The 23,058-nt window shown below is 34.9% G+C and overlaps 1 protein-coding gene across 3 annotated transcripts in view; it reads right to left on the reverse strand.

The window, feature by feature from the left end:
* LOC127654754 (formin-like protein 2) overlaps nucleotides 1–23,058 on the reverse strand; it is a 188,356-nt gene that overhangs the window by 48,307 nt on the left and 116,991 nt on the right. For all 3 annotated transcript variants that reach the window (XM_052142089.1, XM_052142091.1, XM_052142090.1), the window contains exons 7-15: nucleotides 16,667–16,775; nucleotides 16,448–16,524; nucleotides 14,094–14,187; nucleotides 11,081–11,155; nucleotides 10,641–10,751; nucleotides 10,392–10,541; nucleotides 6,555–6,656; nucleotides 5,163–5,493; nucleotides 2,595–2,759 (exon numbers count right to left, since the gene is read on the reverse strand). In XM_052142089.1, coding sequence (XP_051998049.1) covers nucleotides 2,595–2,759; nucleotides 5,163–5,493; nucleotides 6,555–6,656; nucleotides 10,392–10,541; nucleotides 10,641–10,751; nucleotides 11,081–11,155; nucleotides 14,094–14,187; nucleotides 16,448–16,524; nucleotides 16,667–16,775 — 1,214 coding nt within the window. The remainder of the gene's footprint in view (nucleotides 1–2,594; nucleotides 2,760–5,162; nucleotides 5,494–6,554; nucleotides 6,657–10,391; nucleotides 10,542–10,640; nucleotides 10,752–11,080; nucleotides 11,156–14,093; nucleotides 14,188–16,447; nucleotides 16,525–16,666; nucleotides 16,776–23,058) is intronic.

Consider the following 23,058-nt stretch of genomic DNA (forward strand, 5'->3'; position numbering starts at 1 on the left):
ATGGCTCATAAAAGTCTCTAGCATCGTCTGTTTACATTTTCTACCTAATGCAATGACATTTATATGTGTTGGGTCTAATTTCCAAATATTTTTCTGACCACTGTATAACTAAATTGCACTCCAAATTCAAATGCACACTTCCAAATTCTGAATTCCTCATTGTCTGAAATTAAAAACAGTTTTGTTGACACAGAGGTTATCTTCTTATCAACTTGATGTCAAATAGCATCATAGAATGGCAGTTGATGTGAACTTTAGTTGTTTTTTTTTTTTTTTTCATGGCTTGAGCTTTGGAAAAAGGGATTTGTCTGCTGTGTAGTGTAGGAATACAAGCTTGCATCTCATGGAACATGTGGTCTCAAAGGTTGGCATTAGTTTCCTGTTATTTGCTGAACTCTGCTAAGTGAGGTCTAAAGAATGTTCCTCTCTGGTTTTCAAATGGTAAGGAAAAGTCCAGCAACACAGCGTCCCATTTCATGCTTGGCTTCAAGAGGAACAACATTCATAATTTGAAATGGGGCACCAGAGTCGTTGTCAGATTGTGATTACAAAGGAACTGAGTGAATTATCTTGCAGACTAAAAATACCATGACTACACAAAAAGACAGAAAGCAAACACAACACATCACACTGCAAACCTACAGTACAGTTTGATGGGTCCCTCTATGGCAGCACAAGAGAGAAAGAGTTGGTTAGGAGAAGATTAAACAAAACCAGTTTTCAAAGATTTTCAAGGAAGCTTTTCCACTAGATTACAATTATGTAAACTAACATTAATATGACTCCTAAGCATTTTAAACCCTTAAACTCTGCTGCATATTTTGGCTGCTGCCTGTAATTTTTTACACCCAAATATAAAAGATGAACTTACACACATACAATTAAATAATGTAAAATACTGGACTAATTTAACTAAAAAAAGGAAAAAAGGATAATAATATATTAAATTGTAAATTTTTACAATATTAAGATGAACAAACATTTATATTTTTTATTATCCTGTCTTTGAAAGCCTGTGGTTCAGGCTCTGTTTGCTCTATATCCCTATCAGTTAACTTTAGGGATTTCACAACTACTCAATTTAATTTAATTATTTGATTTAAAAATGGCAAAATCGACAAGTCAGAAATGACTAAGTCCACGGACGAGGGTCTGAACACATAACAACAAGAGGTGAGTGCTGTGTAACAGCACTTCACATAAGATTTGGAAAAAATTAAATAATTAGTTGTCTGTCAGCCTGAAACAAATATAACATCACTTCAGCATTGCAACAGCACTTAAAAAGAAGACATCTAGTTTTCACAGACCTGCTGGATACAGCACGGTAAGTTCACTAAGTAGACATTATCAAAGAAAAAACTCAATGTGAGTATCTAGAGAACTTAATTTACTTTTACTTCAGTTAAAGCTCAACATGAGTGTATCGTTAAAGCCACACAGCTGTGCATCATGCGCCCATCAGATGCAATATAAAAAAGGTTTACATGAGGGAGTCTGTTGGCTTTAGATATTGTTTGCACAATTGTTTTGTTGTTGTTATTCAATCATCAAGTACATCAAAACTTAGGCTAATGAACACATTTTTGCCAACCGTAACTTTACCTCAAGAACATTATGCATTCGGAGTTATGAATTGTTTTTCTTTTAACCTGGAGAACATTATGCAATCTAAGTTATTAATTGTTTTTTAGAATCAGAATAATTGATAGTGACAGCCCTAGTTCATTCCCCTAGATGGCAGTAATAACTAGGAAAAATTAATTTTCCTCTATCACCTTTTTTCACAATAAACAGATCTGAAATGCATGTGGTGTTCTAATGCATCTGAGCACTCGACATGTGCTTGTACATAGACATCCAGCCTATTTTGTGACCACACGCACCTTCCCTACTGTTTCATTGAATAACTCGGCCTCTGAGTGGACTAGAATCTTTATCTAGGTGTCGTTGGAAAGCTGAGATCCTCAGCTTAAATCATTGATAGGGTAGAAAATATTTTGCCCATGTTTTTTTTTTTTAACATGCTTTTTCTTATGAACTGCATATTTTGTTTTGGACATCTGTGACACTGAATAATTTACCCAAGCAAGTTCACAGGCAAGTTTGAAATGTCTAATTTTGAATAAAACAGTCCAAGGTAAGAGCTGAAGAGTTTGAGGCTAATTGGGGCAGTAGCCACAAACTCTATGGGGTTCAGGTTTTAGTATATATATCCAACTATGAGAAATTCCAGAGATAAGGTTATGATGCAAGACTGCTTCAACATATCAATGATTAAGTTGAGCCTGTTCAGACATTAGACCTGTTACAGGAAACTAAACAATCAGTCTGAACTGGAATGATGTTATCTGTTGTCTCAGGAGACAGTGTGATAGTGGCTCATAAGACCTGCAGAGGTTCTGAACGCATGCATGAACCTCAAAGATCAAACCACTACTTACTTCGTTCTTTTCAAGAGTTTTAGAAGTGTATCTGAGTCAAAATCACTGGTGTTTTGATTTACTGAATCATATGATGAGGATATATTTATAGTTTTACAAAAAATATTTAAGAGATGTATATAGGTTATAGTGTATAGTAGGTGAAGTTACCTGCCAGCCCTGAGTTCATGATGACAGTGGGCGATCCACAACCAGGAAGAGGTGGTGCCATGGGGGGTGGAGGAGGGGGCAGTGGAGCAGATATATCCACAGCAGGGCCTGGGAGGGGAGGAGGTGGTGGAGGAGGTGCTGGAGCAGCCAACATACTGTTTGGTACTGGAAAACATTAGAGAAAGAGATATATTAAGTGAGATAATAAATGGAAAGATATGTGATTTTCAATGAAAGTCTCATTTACACAAAGTCTTAGTTAGAACTGAGTATAAATTCATAATTCCTGTCACTAATCTACTTTAATCTACACTAATCTCTCAGCCTCAGATGACACACCCATGGACCGTTCACTGACTATCTGATTATTTTGGGTGTATCGTCCAAAAATGGTATGAGCTACAGTACCTCAAAACAGCAAGCTCCAATCTGATTGGCGTGAATCAGGTTTTTATTAGTCAAATGGAAATCATTGTTGGCAAATCAAGTTGTGTTAACAAGTTTCCAGTCTCCCACAATAAGCACTTTTGAGGATTTGCCATATGTATGTTTTCTGAAGGTTGACTGAGGGTCTGGCCCATGCAAGGAATACAGTACCAGTAATGATTCATTTAGCCTGGCTCCCAGAGAATATGCATTTATATTGTACTGCACTGACAGATGGATGGACGGATGGATAGAGTTCCAATAATTATCATACACTTAATCATCATATACTTAATCATCTATTAACCATTTGATTCACTCCTTATTACATCAACGAACAGATTTCATTGCATGATTATTATTTGTACTTTAATATTACTGTTGTTTTCTTTCATGGTTCGTAAAAGCAACCGTTGATATATTTTATAGTTCTAATCATGAATTATTTAGACGCCAAGTACTGTGCAAACATGTTGCATAGTGAGGATGTCTTCAAAAATAATGCCATAAATAGTTTTCATTTATTACTTAATGTTATACAAAGTCCAGTCAACATAAAAAAGCTAAACCATTATTCGGTGTGACAACCTTTTCCTTTTTAAACAGCACCAATAGGAACACCTGGACACAGTTTTTCTTGGTTGTTGGCAGATAGGATGTTCCAAGCTTCTTGGAGAATTTGCCACAGTTCTTCTATCTATTTCGGCTGTCTCAATTGCTTCTGTCTCTTCATGTAATCCCAAACTCAATATTCAGTGTTGTACCATACCATCCGTTGTAGGGCTCCCTGTTCTTCTATTCTACTCTATTTGCAAAAGTAATGTTTTTGAGTCTAAAATTTATATTTCATATTGACACACTAAAGCTGAAATTATAAATAACCATCTTAAGACAAATGTTTTTCTGAAGCATCTTATGTGCCTAAGACTTTTGCACAGTACTGTATATTTTACATATTTTAAGTATTACTAATTAAATATTCCTTCGTCATCCAAGACTTTTGCTCTTTCTCGACTTAGTTTGTCCCTAGTGTTTTGTAGATGGTGAGCCCCGCATTCCAACCAAGGCCACGGAAAAGGCTGTGGTGAAGATAATTCACAAGCATCCCTGTCTAAATTATCTAGTTGTAGGCTTGTTTATAGTTAATTTCTAACATGTGACTCTACCGTAGAGAAATTGTTGGAATTTCGGAAAGACCCTCATGGCATCCCAGATGTGTATGGCTTTCTTCTTCCGCAGAATGCAAAGATTTTTAGAAGAATATCTCAGCTCTGTAAGTTCATGGGTAAGTGAGTGATTCAAAAGAATCGTGGCCAGAACTGTAAAGTAATCCATATGACTCCAGTGGTCTTCTGAAGTGATATGATATATATATATATGGGTGAGAAACAGATCGTTAATTAAGTCAATTTTTACAATATTTCAAATTTACAAATTTTCCCTGCTCAGTAGGTGGTGATATGCACAAACAATGGAAATTGCCAAAAAAAAAGAAGAATGTGAAAGTAGAGATTTATAGTAAAAAAGAAATTAAATATTGATCTGTTTCTGACCCACACTTGTTATATCGCTTCTGAAGACAAGGATTTAACAACTGGAGTCACATGGATTACTTTTATACTGTCTTTATGTGATTTTTGGACCTTCATAGTTCTGGTCACCATTCACTTGCATTGTATGGACCTACAGAGCTGAAATATTCTTTTAAAAATCTTTATTTGTGTTCAGCAGAAGAAAGAAAGTCGAACACACCTGTGATGGCATGAGGGTGAGTAAATTATGAGAAATGTAATTTTTGGGTGAACTATCCATTTAAAAGGCTTAGAGAGATTCATCCAGCAACTAAACAAGACATCCTTGAACACACCTGTATAATTCATTTTGCTATCATACTTAAATCTGATTTCATATTATCCACCCCAAAATTTCAAACGATAAGAATACAAATTGTAGTTAATCGCTTCACATGTCGTTTTGATGGTCACTTCCTATATAAGTAGGCGATTCTTGGTGAGAATAGGCTGCAATGTGGACCAGACATTAGGCCGATAGTGTAGATAGATCTGTACTGTTACAATTCTAAATTAGATTATTTACTAAAGCACACATGTCCAATACTGAGAATCAAGACTTGTCCCGCACCTGTCGCAGGCATCAGAGGAGGAGGGGGGAGGGGTGGTTCAGGCATGGGCATGCTGTGTGCCGCCCCATTAGCCACACCCTCAGAACTGACCACACCCTCACTGGACACCCCAGCCACCCCCTCTGCACCCCGCAGATGTCCATTCCCCTGCAAAGGGGAAGTGAGGATTGCAATGTTCCCATCTCCTTTCTTCTGGATCTTGATGGTTCCCTGTTTCTCCAGCTCGTGTATCTTCTTCTCCAGGTTACTCTGCCTCTGAATGGCCTCATCTTTCTCCTTCACCATCCGCCGCAGCGTGTGCACCTGAGAACTAGCGTCTTTATACACCACCTGTGTCCACAGTACAACGGGGTATCAACAGGAAGTGAAAACCAACAACGATTTTCTGCACAGCATTAAAAACACTTTAATGATTTTTTTATTGACATTTTCTTGATCAGACCATGTTAATAGGGAATCACCACGTATGGTCCACCATACAAAATACAATTCTTTCCTCATGTATTCACCCTCATGGTGTTCCAAACCTGTATGACTTTATTCTGTGTAACACAAAATCAGGCGCCAGGCTGAATTTAAACACCATTCACTTTCATTTTATGGAAAACAGACACAATTAAAGTAAATGTTGACATTCTGCTTAACATTTAATTGTGTGTTCCATGGAAGAATGATAGTCATATGGATTTGGGACAACATAATGGTGAGTTAATTACATTTTTGGGTAAAATATCTCTTTAAAGATTTTTTAAATCAACATTCAACAGTATTTTACTTCCACAATGAGTCATATTACCAATTAAATTAGAAAAAAATATAGGGTGGGAATTGATTAGATAGTAAAAAATGGGCATTCCATACAGGAAAAAAAAGGCTGCGTTACCTACAACAGTAGCCTAAGACAATTACTTAATAGCTTTTTGAATATCGGTTATCATTAACCAACTGCCTGCATAGCCTCGATGATGTCAGCAGAAAAGTAAGGTTGTTTCAGGGGCGAAGCACCAATGAATCATTCACAAAAAGACCAAGGATGTGTATTAAGAAAGTAAATAGGGATTTTGATTTAATGTCGACTGTCATGGGAAGGTTTGCATCTGCTTTACCAAAGACTTTTTATTATTTTTTTTAACACTGAGACATTTAACAGAAGAAAAGACTCAAGTCAACATAGAGACTAATCAAAATAGTTATTTCTTATAAATAAAGTTTAAAATTAGAAAATAAGAACCTATAATAAAATACCTAGGACTAGTCTTTACATCAGGTGCTGTAAAGAATCATTGAAAAACTTTATGTTAAAGAATGTATGGAGTTTGGCTAGTGAGATGAGAGCAACAGGAGAGAAGATTTCCTCATGATGTAAGTGATGTACACAGGTTTTTTTTTACCTGAATAGACTCCAGCTCTTTATTTCTGTGCATGAGTTGTTTCTCCAGCTCAACGATCTTCGCCATCGCCTCATTCTCTGTGTCCTGCAACTTCTCTGTCAGCTACAAATCCACAACATCAACAAGATATAAGATATACTCTAGCTATCAAAAATATTAGCTTTAGAAAATGTTGAGAAATTCACTTTGCGCTTTAACCCTTTTTAGTTCCGAAGGCATTTTTAAAGATTTCCTGTTTCAGTGGTTTACCCAAAGTTAAAGACTTATAACTACTTAAAACTGTTTGGTATCATTGTAAAGAAAACTTAAAAAACAATTTAATGATATAGATTATGATACATTTTAAGACTCTCAGCCTAAGAAACTGATAAAATGTTTGTCTTAATTGACTTGACATATCTCTGGATGTAAGGTGGCTCCGAAAAACTGCTTTTGTTTTGTTCCCAGTCATGTCAACTATATCTGAGAAAAATGTTGTGTTGATAATACAAAGCAATTAAAAGTTATAGCATTACAAAAGTAATTTATCATAGTGTCCAAAAACATCTCCAAACAAATAAAACATAATAATTGTACATAAGAACTAATACCCCAAGTGGAGGTTGCGCTAGAAAATAATCGGGCTGAGTTGTAAAATTTCCGTCATGTTCTATTTTTACCCGTCAGAGTCTACAACATTCAGAGGCATAGAATCCATTATAATGGCATATACATGAGAGTGGATAGGCTTAAATGATATTTATTTGTTCTACCTGTCAATCAGCCACCGCGCTAAAACAAGATTTTTATACTATTCCATTTATGTGCGGCATTAAAAGGAACAAAAAGTGCACATACATAAATACATACATAAAATGTAACAGATGAGAACCACACACATCTCTGAGGCTCTGATGCAGGTACTTGACAAAAATAAATGACAAATTTGCTCTAAATGTCATGATTGTGCTTAGATTAAAATTCAAGTAAGCAGAAACAATGTGCCGCTTTTTTTGCGCTTTCATTTTGATATCATACTTTGCTCTTTATTATAATAAAATAAAACACTAATTATGCAGTAACACACTAACGTAATGATTGATGTATGCAGTCATTAATTCAGAGTCGCTGTTCTCGAAATCCGAACACAGTTGGTCAAAAGAGGTGTTAATGGTGATGACGCCTCTAAATGTACATCTTAATACCAGGCAATAAACGGAGCGGACACACAGTGGGAGTGTACGTGAAAGAGATAGTGAAGTCAAAACTTATGCTCTAGGCTACAACGTGCCTAGACGGAAATGATGGACAACATTTGGAATTATCCGTCAACGTTTAAAAAAATTCGGTAAATGACGGAGAATCTTCGGTTAATGCAACCCCTGCCCCCAAGTATTGGTATGGGATATAAGTTATAAGCGAAAATGCGGCATATAAGCAACACCAACATAAAATATTCGTAGCTATTACTCACTATATTTTTGTCTGTTAGTAAAAAACAAATGGTTGGTTGTTTTCTACTCTTTGAGAGCTATACAACAACATGTGACACATGGCTATTTGATCAGATGTTTTTACTGATTGCAGTAATATGAACAGTGAAATTTTTGTTACTAAAAAATTAGTAACAAATTATTTTGTACTAAAATCTGATTACAGTAATTAGTTACATAGTAATGTGATTACACCCAACATTGGCAGTATGTTAATACACAAACTGTAGGCTGAGGTGTGCAGTACACTATAAAAATCAATGTCACACTGAGGAGGAAATTACCTCATGGCAGCCAGATGGCCCTATTGTCACAAAACGTCAAAGGTCAAACTAAATGGGGCCCTCATGTGAGACCATTAGCTGATCATGTTGCATTTTCAAAAGGTGTTTTGGCGTGTCTCTATCGCTGCTTGTGAGCCTTTTGTATTTATCAAAATACATTTGAATTTTATTGTACAGATCTCTCTCATCAAAAATGCCTGATGTCATGTACTGCAAGTAAGTGGATGGATTTGGGAGTGTATACTGGAAAATAATAATTTCATACTGAATATTTCTGTCATATTTTCCAGGAAATATCTAAACATCCTTAAAGTAATATTAAAAAAATAGTTCACCCGAAAATTTAAATCCTCTCATGATTTATTTCACGCGAGAAGTCTGAAGCGCGCTTTGTATGTACAACAGAGGAACGACGCTAGGTCATTTCAAACACTAATCCAGCGCTGGCCAGAAGCAATGATTTAAAGTTAAAAACATTTAATTATCGAACTGTTTTTAAACCAACCAATTGATTTGCTTCAGAAGACATTAATTGATGGACTGGAGTCATGTGGATTGTTTTATGCTGTCTAAATATGATTTTTGGACCATCAAACAGCCAGCAGACTGATGACACCCGTTTACTTGCATTGTATAGACATATAGAGCTGAAATGTGCTTATAAAAATCTTCACTTTGGTTCTGCTGAAGAAGGAAAGTCACACACATCTCAGATGGCTTAAAGGTGAGTAAATCATGAGATGATTTATCATCTGATCGCAGTTATTTGATCAAACCGATTATTGGTCATTCAAATTCCAAGCACATTTTAATACCTAAATACAAATTTTAAGTGAATATACTGTATAAATGCCATGAACCATGGCATTGTGGCATTGTGTGTCATTCAGATGAACTCGGAGTCCGAGCATCACTGAGCTGCACCGTGGAGGTCAACTGGCACCTGTACAGAAGAGCACGCAAAAAGCTTCTCAAATGTTCCTCAGAGGAGACGCACGCTTAATCTATTTCTGTGGACTGATTAAATGTCAAAGCTTTTATTTCATGACAAATAAGGGCTGTGGGTTTAATCAGAGCACTAAAATCAATGTGAAAGTGAAGAAATTAGGACAGAAATATGTTACTATTGCATAATATAATAAAATATTATATAAATATAATAAAATATATATATAAGTTTTTTTTTAAATTGAATATAAAATGAATTAATGTATATGTAAAATTGACCAAAAATAAAGTTGACCAAAAAGAGACATATTTTAATTATTTAGAAATTATTTGATATTTAAAATATTATTGTTCATGTCATTTATAAGTTTTTAAAGCCTTAAAAGGAAATCACATATCTTTATTTTATTATTTTATTTATATATTTCAAGTTAAATGTGTAAAAATAATTTCTTAAGGTGTATGAAGCACACATGCAGAGAAAAGCACACCTCAAGAAATATGACAATTTATATGACAATTAATCGTGAAAGCCTTCAACAAGACAATTAATCGCTATAATCGAAATTATTTGTTTTACAATTAATCGGCATGACCTCAATTATTTGTTTGACAAATAATCGTCAGCCAAATGTAATAATCGTGACATCTCTATGAGAGAATTTTCATTTTCTGGGTGAACTAACTCTTTAAGTCTTGTTTTAAGAGAAATATTCTTTGGAAACCAGACAAAATATTTTCTATAATTTTGCTTCTCAAGTAAATATATCCTGTTTTAAGAATGTTTAGATATTTTTACTGGAAAACGAGACAAAAAAAAAACTGTAAGAAAATTATTTTTGTAGTGTAGGTCATAGGTCACATCTTATTATTTTTTATGTTGCCATTATTCATAATGACTATGTTCTGCTACACTTAACTAACAAATATTGGTCAATAAATGGCATTAGTATTTTAAGGTGTTGCAATGGAAGCTTTAAATCACTCCTAAATGTCTGTTTAATTGATCTTTTTCAGGATTTCTGCTAATTGATTCTTATATATCTTATGACAGTTATTCTCAGGTCACTTATTATTGTGTTTTAAGGCTTTGTGGCAAGAAAGTGAGTGTGTTGTTCTAAGACTGTACTAACATGAGACATGTTCTCTTCTAGTTCCTCCACTCTCTCCAGTGCTGCGTTCTTTGTTTCTGCATCTTCTAGCAGCGCTCCAACATCAAACACGTTATCCAAATACGCTTGAATCTGCACGTGCAGTTTATCACTCTCTGTGTGCTTCAGTTTCTACAGAGACAGACAGCAGTTACTGGCACTCACTCAACAGCCAGCGCTATACTGAACATTAGTGACAGAAAGCTCAGTGTTTCAGACACTTTTACTCACATCCAGATACTCATCCAGACCCAGTTTTGTGAAATCGTACTGTAAATGCACTCTAAAATTCATATCTTCCACAGAATGAACCACAATGTTTATGAACTGCATACAGGCAACCTGCAACACAATATACTACATATAAGTTCAGTTTCAAAATATTGAATGTTATGTACAAGCATATAATGTAATGCCATTTCACATATACAAAATACCATATAACATAAACTGTATATATTTCATTATTTGTAGTAAAAACCACACAAAGATAATTCATTAAATGCTCAGATATTAACCAAGTTTAAAGTGTATTTTCCTCTCCATGAGCTGCTGATACTGTTTAAAGTCTGTAATGTTAAGAGATGATGTTGTATCTTTTTGATGCAGATAAGTGTGGCTATATATTGGGATATAGTAATAGTCATTAAGCGTTTTTATCCAAAACATACCATGAAGTCAATGTTATTATCTTCATTCTTGAAATGCTCCATGAGTTTCTCAAAGCGCTGATCTTCTGAACAAACCTGTGAAGCAATTATGAAACAGATCATTAGACACCCATTAAAATAATATCCAGAGAGAATAAGATTTAAATACCAGTAGAATCAGTTTTCAGCCTCTAATGATATATTCAATATTTCAAAACACCTTGACGCAGCAGTCCTTTTTATTTGATAAATCATCTATTGAATAAATATAATGTTAGCATGATCCCTGCCCACCTGAGTTTCTGGACCAGTTGAAGTCAGAAGTTGAAGTCAGAAGTTTACATACACCTTAGCCAAATATATTTTTATATATTTATATATGTTTTAATGACTTCAACCTAAGTGTATGTAAACTTCTGACTTCACTAAACATGTGTCTTATAATTTTGACAAGAATTAGGGATGTAACAAAATAAATCATGAAATGTTGCAGTCAGTACATAAAAAAGACAATGAAATGTGAGCATGAAAAATACATATATTTTCTCCCTCTTTATTTATGCTCATATGTCATTGATGTACACACTGAAAATCAACAGTATTTGTGGCATAATGTTGATTGCCACAAAAATGTATTTCCACTTGTCCCCTCCTTAAAAAAAAAAAAAATCTTTTTTTTTTTTAAGTAAAAATCAATTTTACAGTGGAAGTGAATGGGGCCAGTCTGTAAATGTTAAAATACTTAATTTTTCTAAATTATAGACACAAGACGTAAACAATTTGCATGTTAACATGATTTTAGTGTGATTAAATCGCTTACCATCTTTTTCAGTGTAAAGTTATATCCAATTTTACAACTTCATTGCTATGATGTAACGACATAAACCCTAAAACGACCGTAAAATCTACGATTTTAACAAACAACTTTTTGACAGCTTTTTAACAGAATTCATGTAAGTGCTTTTATAAAATTATAACACATTTCTGCCTTAAAACCCTCAAACATTAGGCCCCATTCACTTCCACTGTAAGTGCCTCATTGTAACCCCGATTTTGGATTTTGGATAACCCTCTGGGGCCGACGGACGCACTGGCGCATCCTGCTGGATATTTTCGTCATTACAGCAGAAACAACTTAAAATACTGCATCATTTTTGGGTATACCGATAAGTGTAAGACATCATTAGAGACAATAAAGTGTCTACTTTTATTTGTGTACACTCACAATAACAACAAAATCTTGTGCTTTTGTAAAATAAAGAAAATATAAAGGGTGAGCTTTCAGCAGTCTCTGTGTTCACGAGCATATTTCAGAAACACGTCACAAAAATGAACTGAAACTCCGCGAATACTTATTATACAAACATGAAACATATGTCTAAAGAAAGCTTAACATGTCTAATTTTAAATAAAACAATTCAAATTTAAAACAAATATTCTCCTGCAATGCAATCTGTTTGAAAAAATGCGATGTACAGTTTTTACCGGTCCATCTCATTATCTGTAATGTGATCCCACCCACCAACAGAGCACGCCATACATACGCTAATGTGCTGAGACATCAACGCAAATGTACACGCCCCCGACTGTGAGGTTTAATGTAAACACAACACAACGATACACAGGCGACTGTGAGGTTTGATTTAAACACATTTCATAAATTTTTCTGCACGTTTGCAACAATACACAGACGAGAAAGCTCCAGGATATTATGGAAGATTTAACATTTTCCTCAGAAGAAGAGCGGGACTCCGATGAACATTTGTATTTTGAAGAGAGATTTGATCCAGCCAAGGATCCAATTTCAGACGAGTAAGTCAATTAGTTTTCATTAGTTGACATCCTATTTTATATAAACATGTTCATATTTTACTAGTGGTACTGTTTCCAGACTTGCCAGCCAGGATTCAGAGTATTGACATTTTAAATATGTCCTAATAAGCAAGTTTTAGTTACATTTAAATGCTGTTTAGGCTAAAGCAGGCATTTAAATTGTATGCTGTACAATATAAATTTGATATAAAAAGAATATGAATGTTTAGATTATATTTTATCTAGTGTTTATAATGCCTCATTATCATCAACAAAGCTTGTGCTTGCAAATATGTGTTCAGGTTAAATTAGTAAAATACACTTTAAATATTCCCATATTAGAAAATCAGCATATTGTAATGATTTCTGAAGGATTATGTGACACTGAAGACTGCAGTAATGATGCTGAAAATTCAGCTTTGATCACAAATTACATTTTACAATATATTTAAATAGAAAACTGTTCCTTTAATTTGTAAAAAGAGTTCAGAATATCAATGTTGTTTCTGTATTTTGGATCAAATAAATCCAGTCTTGGTGAGCAGAAGAGACTTCTTTTAAATGGTAGTATAGGTCTAAAATTAAGTAAAGTCTTTATGTAAATAAATGTATAGTCAGATTTAAAACTTGATTTTGATCATTAAGTCTCCTCACATTCATTCTCTATCCCTCATTGATAGGCCCAGGGGAGGCGTCTTTAGTCTCCTCAGGTGTAAATCATATTCAAGATAGTTCACGCCTCCTCACATATTAACTATCAACACTAAAAGTGTCTTACAAAAGTTAAATTACTATATTGTTTTGTATGAATGAGTGATCAGGATGGTTTTCACATCATTTTGTAGCAAGAACTCTAGGCTACTCTAGGCTACAAGATCCAGTTCTCAAAAGTCTTGTGGCCAAATGTTTAGTATGTATTATATGACCTTATTTCAGTGACTTAAAATTATAGTTTTTTCAAAAACCATGCATAAACTCAAAAATACAAACCTGTACATACATGTTGCTCACATATTATTGTAGCCCAGATTGTGATGAATACAGTGTTATCAGACTTTAGCCATTAATATGTTTTTAAGCAACTGAAAAAAGCACAAATGTCAAGGCATGTCAAAACTTCTCCAGGGCCAAAAAAATACCCTCAGACCCCAGAGGAGAAAAGGAGGGACGAGTCAAAATGTTTTTTGTGGTTATCAACATATGTGCATCTGCACGTTTGTACCTCTTTAAAATTATCAAAGGCAGACAGAATGATCTCATGACCTCCTCGAACCAAACACACAGCAGCCAGCAGCTCCAGGACCAGAGCTTTAGTCCTGTAGCAGCAGAGAGCAAAAACACTATTAAAACACCTTCATTCAATTATCAGTTATCGGTAGGCCAGCACAAAATCTGCGACCACAAAATTCTACAGAAATCTCAACAGAGCTTCGAAGAATTCAAACACTCGTCATTCACAAAGTTCTATGCTTATAAACTACACACCAATAGGAGTGTAGTACTCTCAGCTCTGTTTAACACATTATACCATATTTAAATCCATTTCACAGAATTCTTATTTACCCCATAGTCAATAAAAAAAAAAATACAAATAAAATGTGCAAAGATTCTGTGTGGGCTGAGTTACTCTCTCTCTACTAATATCGGTCTGCTGAGCTTAGTTTTGAGTTGGAGTTGTTTTTTTTGAGGAAATATCTGTGTTTAAGAATAAAAAAAGAATAAACTAGGGTTGGATGACTTACTGAATATTCACGATAATTACAATGATTTCACTGGCAATATAAAATAAAGAAATATCGTGAATATTCCAATAATTCTAAAGTGTTTTTTATTTAGCCACTATGTTTCCTAAAGAGTGTGCCTTTAGACTGATTTCACTACCATTCAAGGCAGCACAATTATGGTAATCAAAATAAAATTAATTAATACATGATCTGTTTGCGCTTCAGAGTGAACGGGTGACTGTTTTGTGTGCACTTGCAGGGCTTGTGCTGTTTTCAGTGCTCTAAGAGCAGATTGTGTACAGTACATTGTGAAAGTAAAGTGCTGTAGGTTCACATATTTTACAATAGGGATTTGCGAACTTCAAGTCAAATAAGATCTGTGGTGAAAATTACTTAAAAAGACTTTCCTGTTTTGTGCTAGGACATAAATTACAGACAGTCATACCTCAATTGAGGATTAAGAATGCGTTTTGTCTTTTAAAAACGCACGTTGCTAACAAGTCCGTTAATAAGGACTACAACAGTCATACATTTCATAAAGCATGTAGCTCACATGCTCATGGTAGTTGTAGTCCATAATTAGCATAGTGACATGCATTTTAAAGAAACACAGTAGCTTCAAAATTAATGTTTGATGTATGCCTATGTGCAATTTATGTTCTAGAACAAAATGTTAAAGTCAAATAATTTAACCACAGGCGTTATTTTATCTCATATAACTAAAACTGCCATTTTTAAACTCATAGCAAATTCCTGAGGGAACACATGGCTTGAAAATGCAACTGTAATTGTAGAACAACATATTGCAAACATTTCAAAGTGCTACAAGTAATGACACACATCTTAAAACGTGACACAGTATCACAGAAAAGGATGAGATGACAGTGTTGTAAAGTTTTAGGTGAAGGTGAAGTAAATTCAACAGAAATATATTACTAACGCATACAACAAACCAATCCTCAAAATAATAACAACACAAATTCAGTATTATTTTATATAAATAAAATCATGGGTCCAAGAATAATCATTCAGAAGGCTATTATCATAGTGTTCAACTAAGTTGAAAAAATATATAAGTGAGTAATTAGTAGTTTTTGCACACCCCTGCTTATTAAAATTTAAGCCAAAGTATACGTAGGTAAATAATACTTTTTATTTTTTTTTTACTATGTATTGTGCATATAAATAAAAAATAAATAAAAATATAATTTTCCTTGTGTTCATTTAGTGAAAAAATTCAAACATGGCATTATTTTTAAAACAAAATAGATTCTAACTTCATGCATTCAAATGAATATACCTGGCTACAATGACAGTTTAGCTAAAAAAAATAAAAAAAATAATTAAAAAAGTCAATTCAGAGCAAATACATAATTTTCAAGGTAGACATCAAATATAGCCAAGACTAAAAAATAGAAAGATTTTTTTTTTTTTTGTAGCCACATCACCCAGCCCTATAAACCACTGAAGATAAACATTTTGTACCATCAGTGTAATAAGATTAATGTTAATCAAAATTTCTACAAAAGATGGTCTCAAAAAACAAAACAGAATATATATAATCCAAAATTATCAGTACTTTCAGAGGAATTTCAGTCATTTAAACTGGATGATAAAATACACGCCTCTCTCACACACAACCAGAGGGAAAGATTAGGGGTTCAGTATTTATGACCCTGCCAGAGGAATCACAACCTGCATTAATTAAAGAGGCGAATTCAGGGAAATCTCCATTAGAGTACTCCCTCTCTCTCTTTCAAAGAAAGACACACACACACACACACACACACACACACACACACACACACACACACACACACACACACACACACACACAATCTCAATGGGTTACCTGGGATTTTTATTGTTCAGGCTTAGTGCAATTTCATTCACAGCATGTGGGTGAGACATGACCATGTTGAAGCCATACTGACAGAGAGAGAGAGAGAGCTAATTAATAAACATAGAAGGATGTTGAAGATTTAACTGAACATAAAACAGGAGCTGTCACTTGAACTTGACACTGAATATCCTTTCAATAATGAGGAATGAGAGATCAAGTGTAATCTACCTGGTAATTCATAATGGCTCGTAGGCACATGATGCACACATGGACATCATCTTTCTTACAGACTAATCTGGAGTTCTTCAATGTTCTCCTGCTTGGTAATGTATTACACCTGAGAACAAAAACAAATACAGAACTTTACAAACCAACTCCAAACCCACATATTACATCAGTAATGACTTCGCTAAAGAGAATCAAGGAAACCAAGAGGATAATTACACATCAGCTGTTGCTCTTTTATAAATTTTAATGCTATATAACTCTGTTATACATCAACTTTGTCTCAGATCTTTCTCCTAATATTCCTCAAGTAAATAAATATGAGTAAATAAAAGTAAACACAAATAAGACAATTGCTGATATACAGTAAGAATACAGTGCTATAAAAGTAAGGTGGTAGCTTAGCTCAGAATAATTGATGTCAGAATGTCTTTTTCTAAGGAGAAAAGAGAAATCTAAGCAAAGGTTTATATATATATATATATATATATATATATATATGCAATAAAATATGTGCAATTTCAAGACATCATATTTATTAATGGAATACATGAAATTTGTCATTTATTTTGTAACCTTTGGGGGTCAAAATCAAAAGTAAAAGACAGTATCTGGTGTGGCCACCAGCTGCATTAAGTACTGCAGTGCATCTCCTCCTCATGGACTACAACAGATTTGCAACTTCTTGCTGTGAGATGTTACCCCACCCTTCCACCAAGCCACTTGCAAGTTCCGAGACATTTCTGGGGGGAATGGCCCTAGCCCTCACCCTCTGATCCAACAGGTCCTAGACGTGCTCAAGGGGATTGAGATCAAGGCTCTTCGCTGGCCATGACATCTTTGCAGGATATCACACACAGAACAAGCAGTATAGCTGTTGCATTGTCTTGCTGGAGGGTCATGTCAGAATGAGCCTGCAGGAAGGGTACCACATGAGGGAGGAGGATGTCTTCTCTGTAACGTACAGTGTTGAGAACAAGCTCAGTCTGATGATGCTGTGACACACCGGCCCACACCATGACGGACCCTCGATCCCACTCCAGAGTACAGGCCTCGGTGTAACGTTCATTTATTCGATGATAAACATTAGTCCGATCATCACCCCTGGTGACACAAAACTGCAACTCGTCAGTGAAGATCACTTTTTGCCAGTCCTTTCTGGCCCAGCGAAGGTGGGTTTGTGCCCATAGGCGACGTTATTGCCAGTGATGTCTGGTAAGGACCTGCCTTATAACAGGTCTACAAGCCCTCAGTCCAGCCTCTCTCAGCCTATAGCGGACAATCTGAGACACTGATGGAGGGATTGTGCATTCCTGGTGTAACTCGGGCTGTTGTTGTTGCCATCCTGTATCTGTCCGGCAGGTGTGATATTCAGATGTACTGATCATGTGCAGGTGTTGTTACACGTGGTCTGCCACTTTGAGGACGATAAGCTGTCCTTCCTGTCTCCCTGTAGCACTGTCTCACAGTATGGACATTGCAATTTATTGCACTGGCCACATCTGCACTCAACATGCCTCCATGCAGCATGCCTAAGGTGAGCAGGGACCCTGGGCATCTTTCCTTTGGTGTTTTTGGTCTTTCAGTAGAAAGGTCTCTTTAGTGTCCTAAGTTTTTATAACTGTGACCTTAATTGCCTACCGTCTGTAAGCTGTTAGTGTCTTAACGACCGTTCCTCAGGTGAATGTAAAGTTATTTGGATTTTTACAAAATTATCTGTAAATACAGTGTCTTGAAAAAGGGACGTTTCTTTTTTTCAGAGTTTATATCTACAAATATTCTCTTCTTTCAATAGATTCAATGTGGTGAGCTTCTTTTTGTTAGTAGCTTGTAGTGTAACTAAGTACTTTTTTTAAAAGTATAGCTTGAATGTAATTTAATGATTTTAAGTTAAGAGTAGCTTCCCCAACACAGATGGGTAAGCACATACACACACAAACAAGCTGGACTTTATTTAAAAAAGAGCAAAGAAAAATTAAACACACCCAAACACAAAAAGCATTAATGCATTATATGTCCATAGCAGCACCCAAGGGAATGGCGGTGCTCCGGCCTGAATCGGGCAGGGAGGAGTGTGATGGGGCTATGGCATGCTCCATGGTGCACGGCCAGTGCCGAATCAGCAATAGCGAGATAAAGGGGAACCGGAGGCACCAGTTCGAGAGAGCGAGAGAGATACAAGCAGCCCTGTTCTGTGTCTGTTTATGTTTTATGATGTTTTAAGTTAATTTATATCATTAAACTTTGTTTGCTGTTCAGCCAGTTCCTGACTCCTCCTTGCCCATCCTTGAACTGTTACAGTGTGGAAGAGAGAGAGAGAAAGAAAGAGAGATAGTAATGTCTTCATCATGATGTATATTCAGATGTATAACTGCTCTTGTTGGACAGAATATTCCTGACTTTTATCTGTGAGGTAATTTCATAAGCTCACAGCACACCCACACATGCTCAAACATGTTTTGGGTGAAATTGCAAAAGTTGTTGCTCCAAGCTACATGTTTCATTATAAGAGAATCAAGAATAATTTCTTAAATGCGCCAAACTCTACAGCACTCATCTCTTGAGTTATAGGGGAGGTCGCTTCCAGTTTAAAATTATGTTTGTTGTTATAAACTCTAGGAATACTGTAGATAGTTTTCAGGAAAAGGTGCCTTTGTGCCTGAAAATCTAAAAATTAAATACTTATTATTTAATTGAAAATGTATTTAATTTGAAAAGGTTTATACTAAATATTCAATGACTATGTTTACATGGACACTGGAAAGCAGCTCTTTGCGAGAAAGTAGCATTCCCATTTACATACACTGCATAAACAGCATAGCTACTCTCAGAATGCAGCATTCTCCAAGCAACCTAATTTCCCCGCGATGCTTGTCTCAATAACAAACATGGTATCCAAGGAAGATTTCAGTATTTTATTCTCTGTTGCTTAGCTTTATTTCCCTCTTACTTAAAACTCTGGGATTCCCCCAGTGGGTGAGTGCACATATGCGAATGCGAGGAACCGTTGGTATTTTACAGTGGTGTGTATAAATGGGTATAGTTTATATTGTATGTTCTTTTCCCACTGTACTCCCAGACATGTTTTGTTGACTTGTTGTTGAGGTCCATCCTATGACGTTTGTTCTCTCTGGTCTGTTCACGCACATGCACGCTCCTCTTATGTATTTACATGACTAAATTAAGCTATATTCTCTGGGAGAAACCTAGGTGTGTTAAGCTGCTTTCTCTTAATACCTTAAACGGCGTAAGGAAATCAGCGTTCTAGTTTACATGACATTTCAGAATGCCGATTGCTGCAAAAACCCTGGAATAAACCGTTTTCTTTAGTGCATGTAAACATGGTCACTGATTCATACTTTCACCTTAGTGAAAAAAGACAACTAAACTAAAACGAACAGACAAAGTAAGAAAACTAAGTAAAACTAAACTGGAATGGCAAATTGAATAAAAACCAGTGGAAATTTTTTTTATTCAAAATTCAAAAGCAAAAACAATATTTTCTCTCTGTAAAATAATTATCTAAATGTTTGGATTTTTTTACAGCGTAATAATCCTAACAGAGTTGAACTATTGAGCTTGACCTTGTTAATTTGTTTGAAAAACAAATATTTAAAAATAAAATTAGTTTTTACAGTATTTATTTATTTATTTTTTAATTTGCATTCCACACTAAATAGAGTTAAATTTAGAAAATAATGTCAATATATCAGTTAATTAAATCAATACGAAGTCACGGAGACATTTCCTGAGAATGACCCGTCAACTGAATATTCTAGTGATACAATATTTATTTATTTCAACAGAATTCTATAAAACTCTACAGAACTCTAAGCTAAACATGAACAGAACACACATCAGACGTACCCTGGTTTCTGTGAGCACTTTGGGCACTGTGGAGGTGTCCTTTAGGAGAGCGTTGAGAAATGTAACAATTAAAAAAAAAACTGCTCAAATAGCAAAAGATTTATATGAATGTACAGGTTTCAATACAAGTTAAGCTCAACTGACAACAAATGTGGCATAAAGTTGATTATCACAAAATAATATTTGGGGGAAAATAAAATAAAAAGCACAAATCTGCGTTACAGTGAAGCACTCAATTTTTAAAAATTAAAATACTCACATTTTCAAAGTATAGCCACAAGACATAAACAATATGTGTGTAAACATGATTTTACTGTGATAAAATCACTTACTAACATTTTCTGTGTAAAGTTTAGGCCTGTTTTACAACTTTGTAATGTAAAAATGACAATTTCAACAATTATACTTATCAAATAATACAGGAGTTTTAACAGAAGAATTAATGTAAGTGCTTTTATAAAATTATAAACTTAATATGTCTGCCTTTAAACCATTCAAAAATGTGCTCCATTCACTTTTATTGTAAGTGCATCACTGTAACATCGATTATTATTCTTTATAAGTCGAAATTCTTTTTTGTGGTAACCAACATTAGCGTAACTTTTATTGAACTAAGAATATTCCTTTAACATGTATAATGTTTACATCTTGTGGCTATACTTTAAAAACAGTATGTACTTTAACTACGGCTGTCGATTTAACGTGTTAATAACGTGCGATTAATTTGACAAAAAATAACGCGTTAAAAATGTTCTGTTTACTCCAGAGGGCAGTAATTGAAATTTCAGCTGTGTGAGCAACACACAATTTATTACAGTGAACAAAACATTAACAACCCTTCAGCGGACATACAACACAGACAAGCATTAAGTTCTTGCGTTCAAAACACTTGAAGGATGCAAATGCGAACTAATGGATCTCAAGATGTGTTTAAATATTGAGTATTAAACTATATTTAACTTGACACAGTGATCTAAACATTTTATTTTTATGACGCAACACACCCGAGACGCGACACAAGCATGTCTGACGCAGGTCGTATGGTCTTTACTTCACAAATATTTAATTACCAACCAGGTTAAGGAGGTGTCCTTTAAACTGTTACACCGTTTTTACCCAGTCAATCTTTATCTAAGAAACATGCTCCCTGAAATAGATCCTCTTTGCTTCTTCTGTAATGCTGTAGATGAATCTGCCCCTCACCTTTTTTGGGAATGTGTCCACGCTGTATTATTTTGGAGAATTTTGTTTTTGTACGTACCTTTATTTCAACTAGTTTTTCTTTGCTTTATAAATTCATTTTATTAATATTTTCTGATTAATCTGTTTATTTTTCTTGCCAAGTTTTTTTTATACATAAGTGTAAATTTATGTCTATAAAGCCCATATTTGCACTTTTCTGTAAAGACTACAAATCCAAAGCATTGAAAACCATTGCACTATGTAATGAATATAATGTCTTGGCATTATTGTAAAATATATCTGTAGTATTGTGTACTATGTATACCCCTGGCTTGTTTCTAAAAAAAAAAAAAAATGACTGACACAGAAGTACATTGACGGGTCCTTAAACAAGCCCTTATAATAAATCTCAAACTGATTGACAAATTCACTTGTGAAATGGATTGCTGTGAACTGTATGCCAATGATTGTCTTATGATCAATAATATGGTAGTAAACAATACATTGTATTCTAAAACCGTTTTTTTAATGGTCTTATCAATGATTAACTCTTCTGCCACAAGAATGTAATGCATTTTTATTATCAGAATATGTGTTTATTATATATATATATATATATATATATATATATATATATATATATATATATATATATATATATATATATATATATATAATTTTTAATATTTAAAGATCCATCCATCCATCGTCAACCGCTTATCCTGTGTACAGGGTCGCTGGGGGCTGGAGCCTATCCCAGCTAACATTGGGCGAAAGGCGGGGGACACCCTGGACAGGTCGCCAGTCCATCGCAGGGCCACACATAGACAGACATACACCCACACTCACACTCACCTCCACATCCACATCCACACCTAGGGCAATTTTTTTTTTTGGAGACACCAATTAACCTAGCCTGCATGTCTTTTGGATGGTGGGAGGAAGCCGGAGTACCCGGAGAGAACCCACGCAGACACAGGGAGAACATGCAAACTCCACACAGAAAGGCCGGGGCATCCAGGGTTTGAACCCACGACCTTCTTGCTGTGAGGCGACATATTTAAAGATAACTATGTATAATTATTTCATCATTATATATTGAATTATTGTTACATGAGGGGCTTTCTCAGCAAATATTTGTATATGTGATTAATCGCGATTAATTAATCAGGACACCATGTAATTAATTCGATTAAAAATTTTAAGCCATAATTTTAACACTTTTAAACTGGCCCCATTCATTTCCATTGTAAGTCCCTTTCTATAACCGAAATATTTCTGTTAAAATCAGCATTATGCTACATGCTTTTGATTGGGCTTAACTTGTATTGAACCCAAAACATTTC

This window comes from Xyrauchen texanus, chromosome 14 (genome assembly GCF_025860055.1).
Source record: "Xyrauchen texanus isolate HMW12.3.18 chromosome 14, RBS_HiC_50CHRs, whole genome shotgun sequence".
In the NCBI taxonomy this organism is placed as follows: domain Eukaryota; kingdom Metazoa; phylum Chordata; class Actinopteri; order Cypriniformes; family Catostomidae; genus Xyrauchen; species Xyrauchen texanus.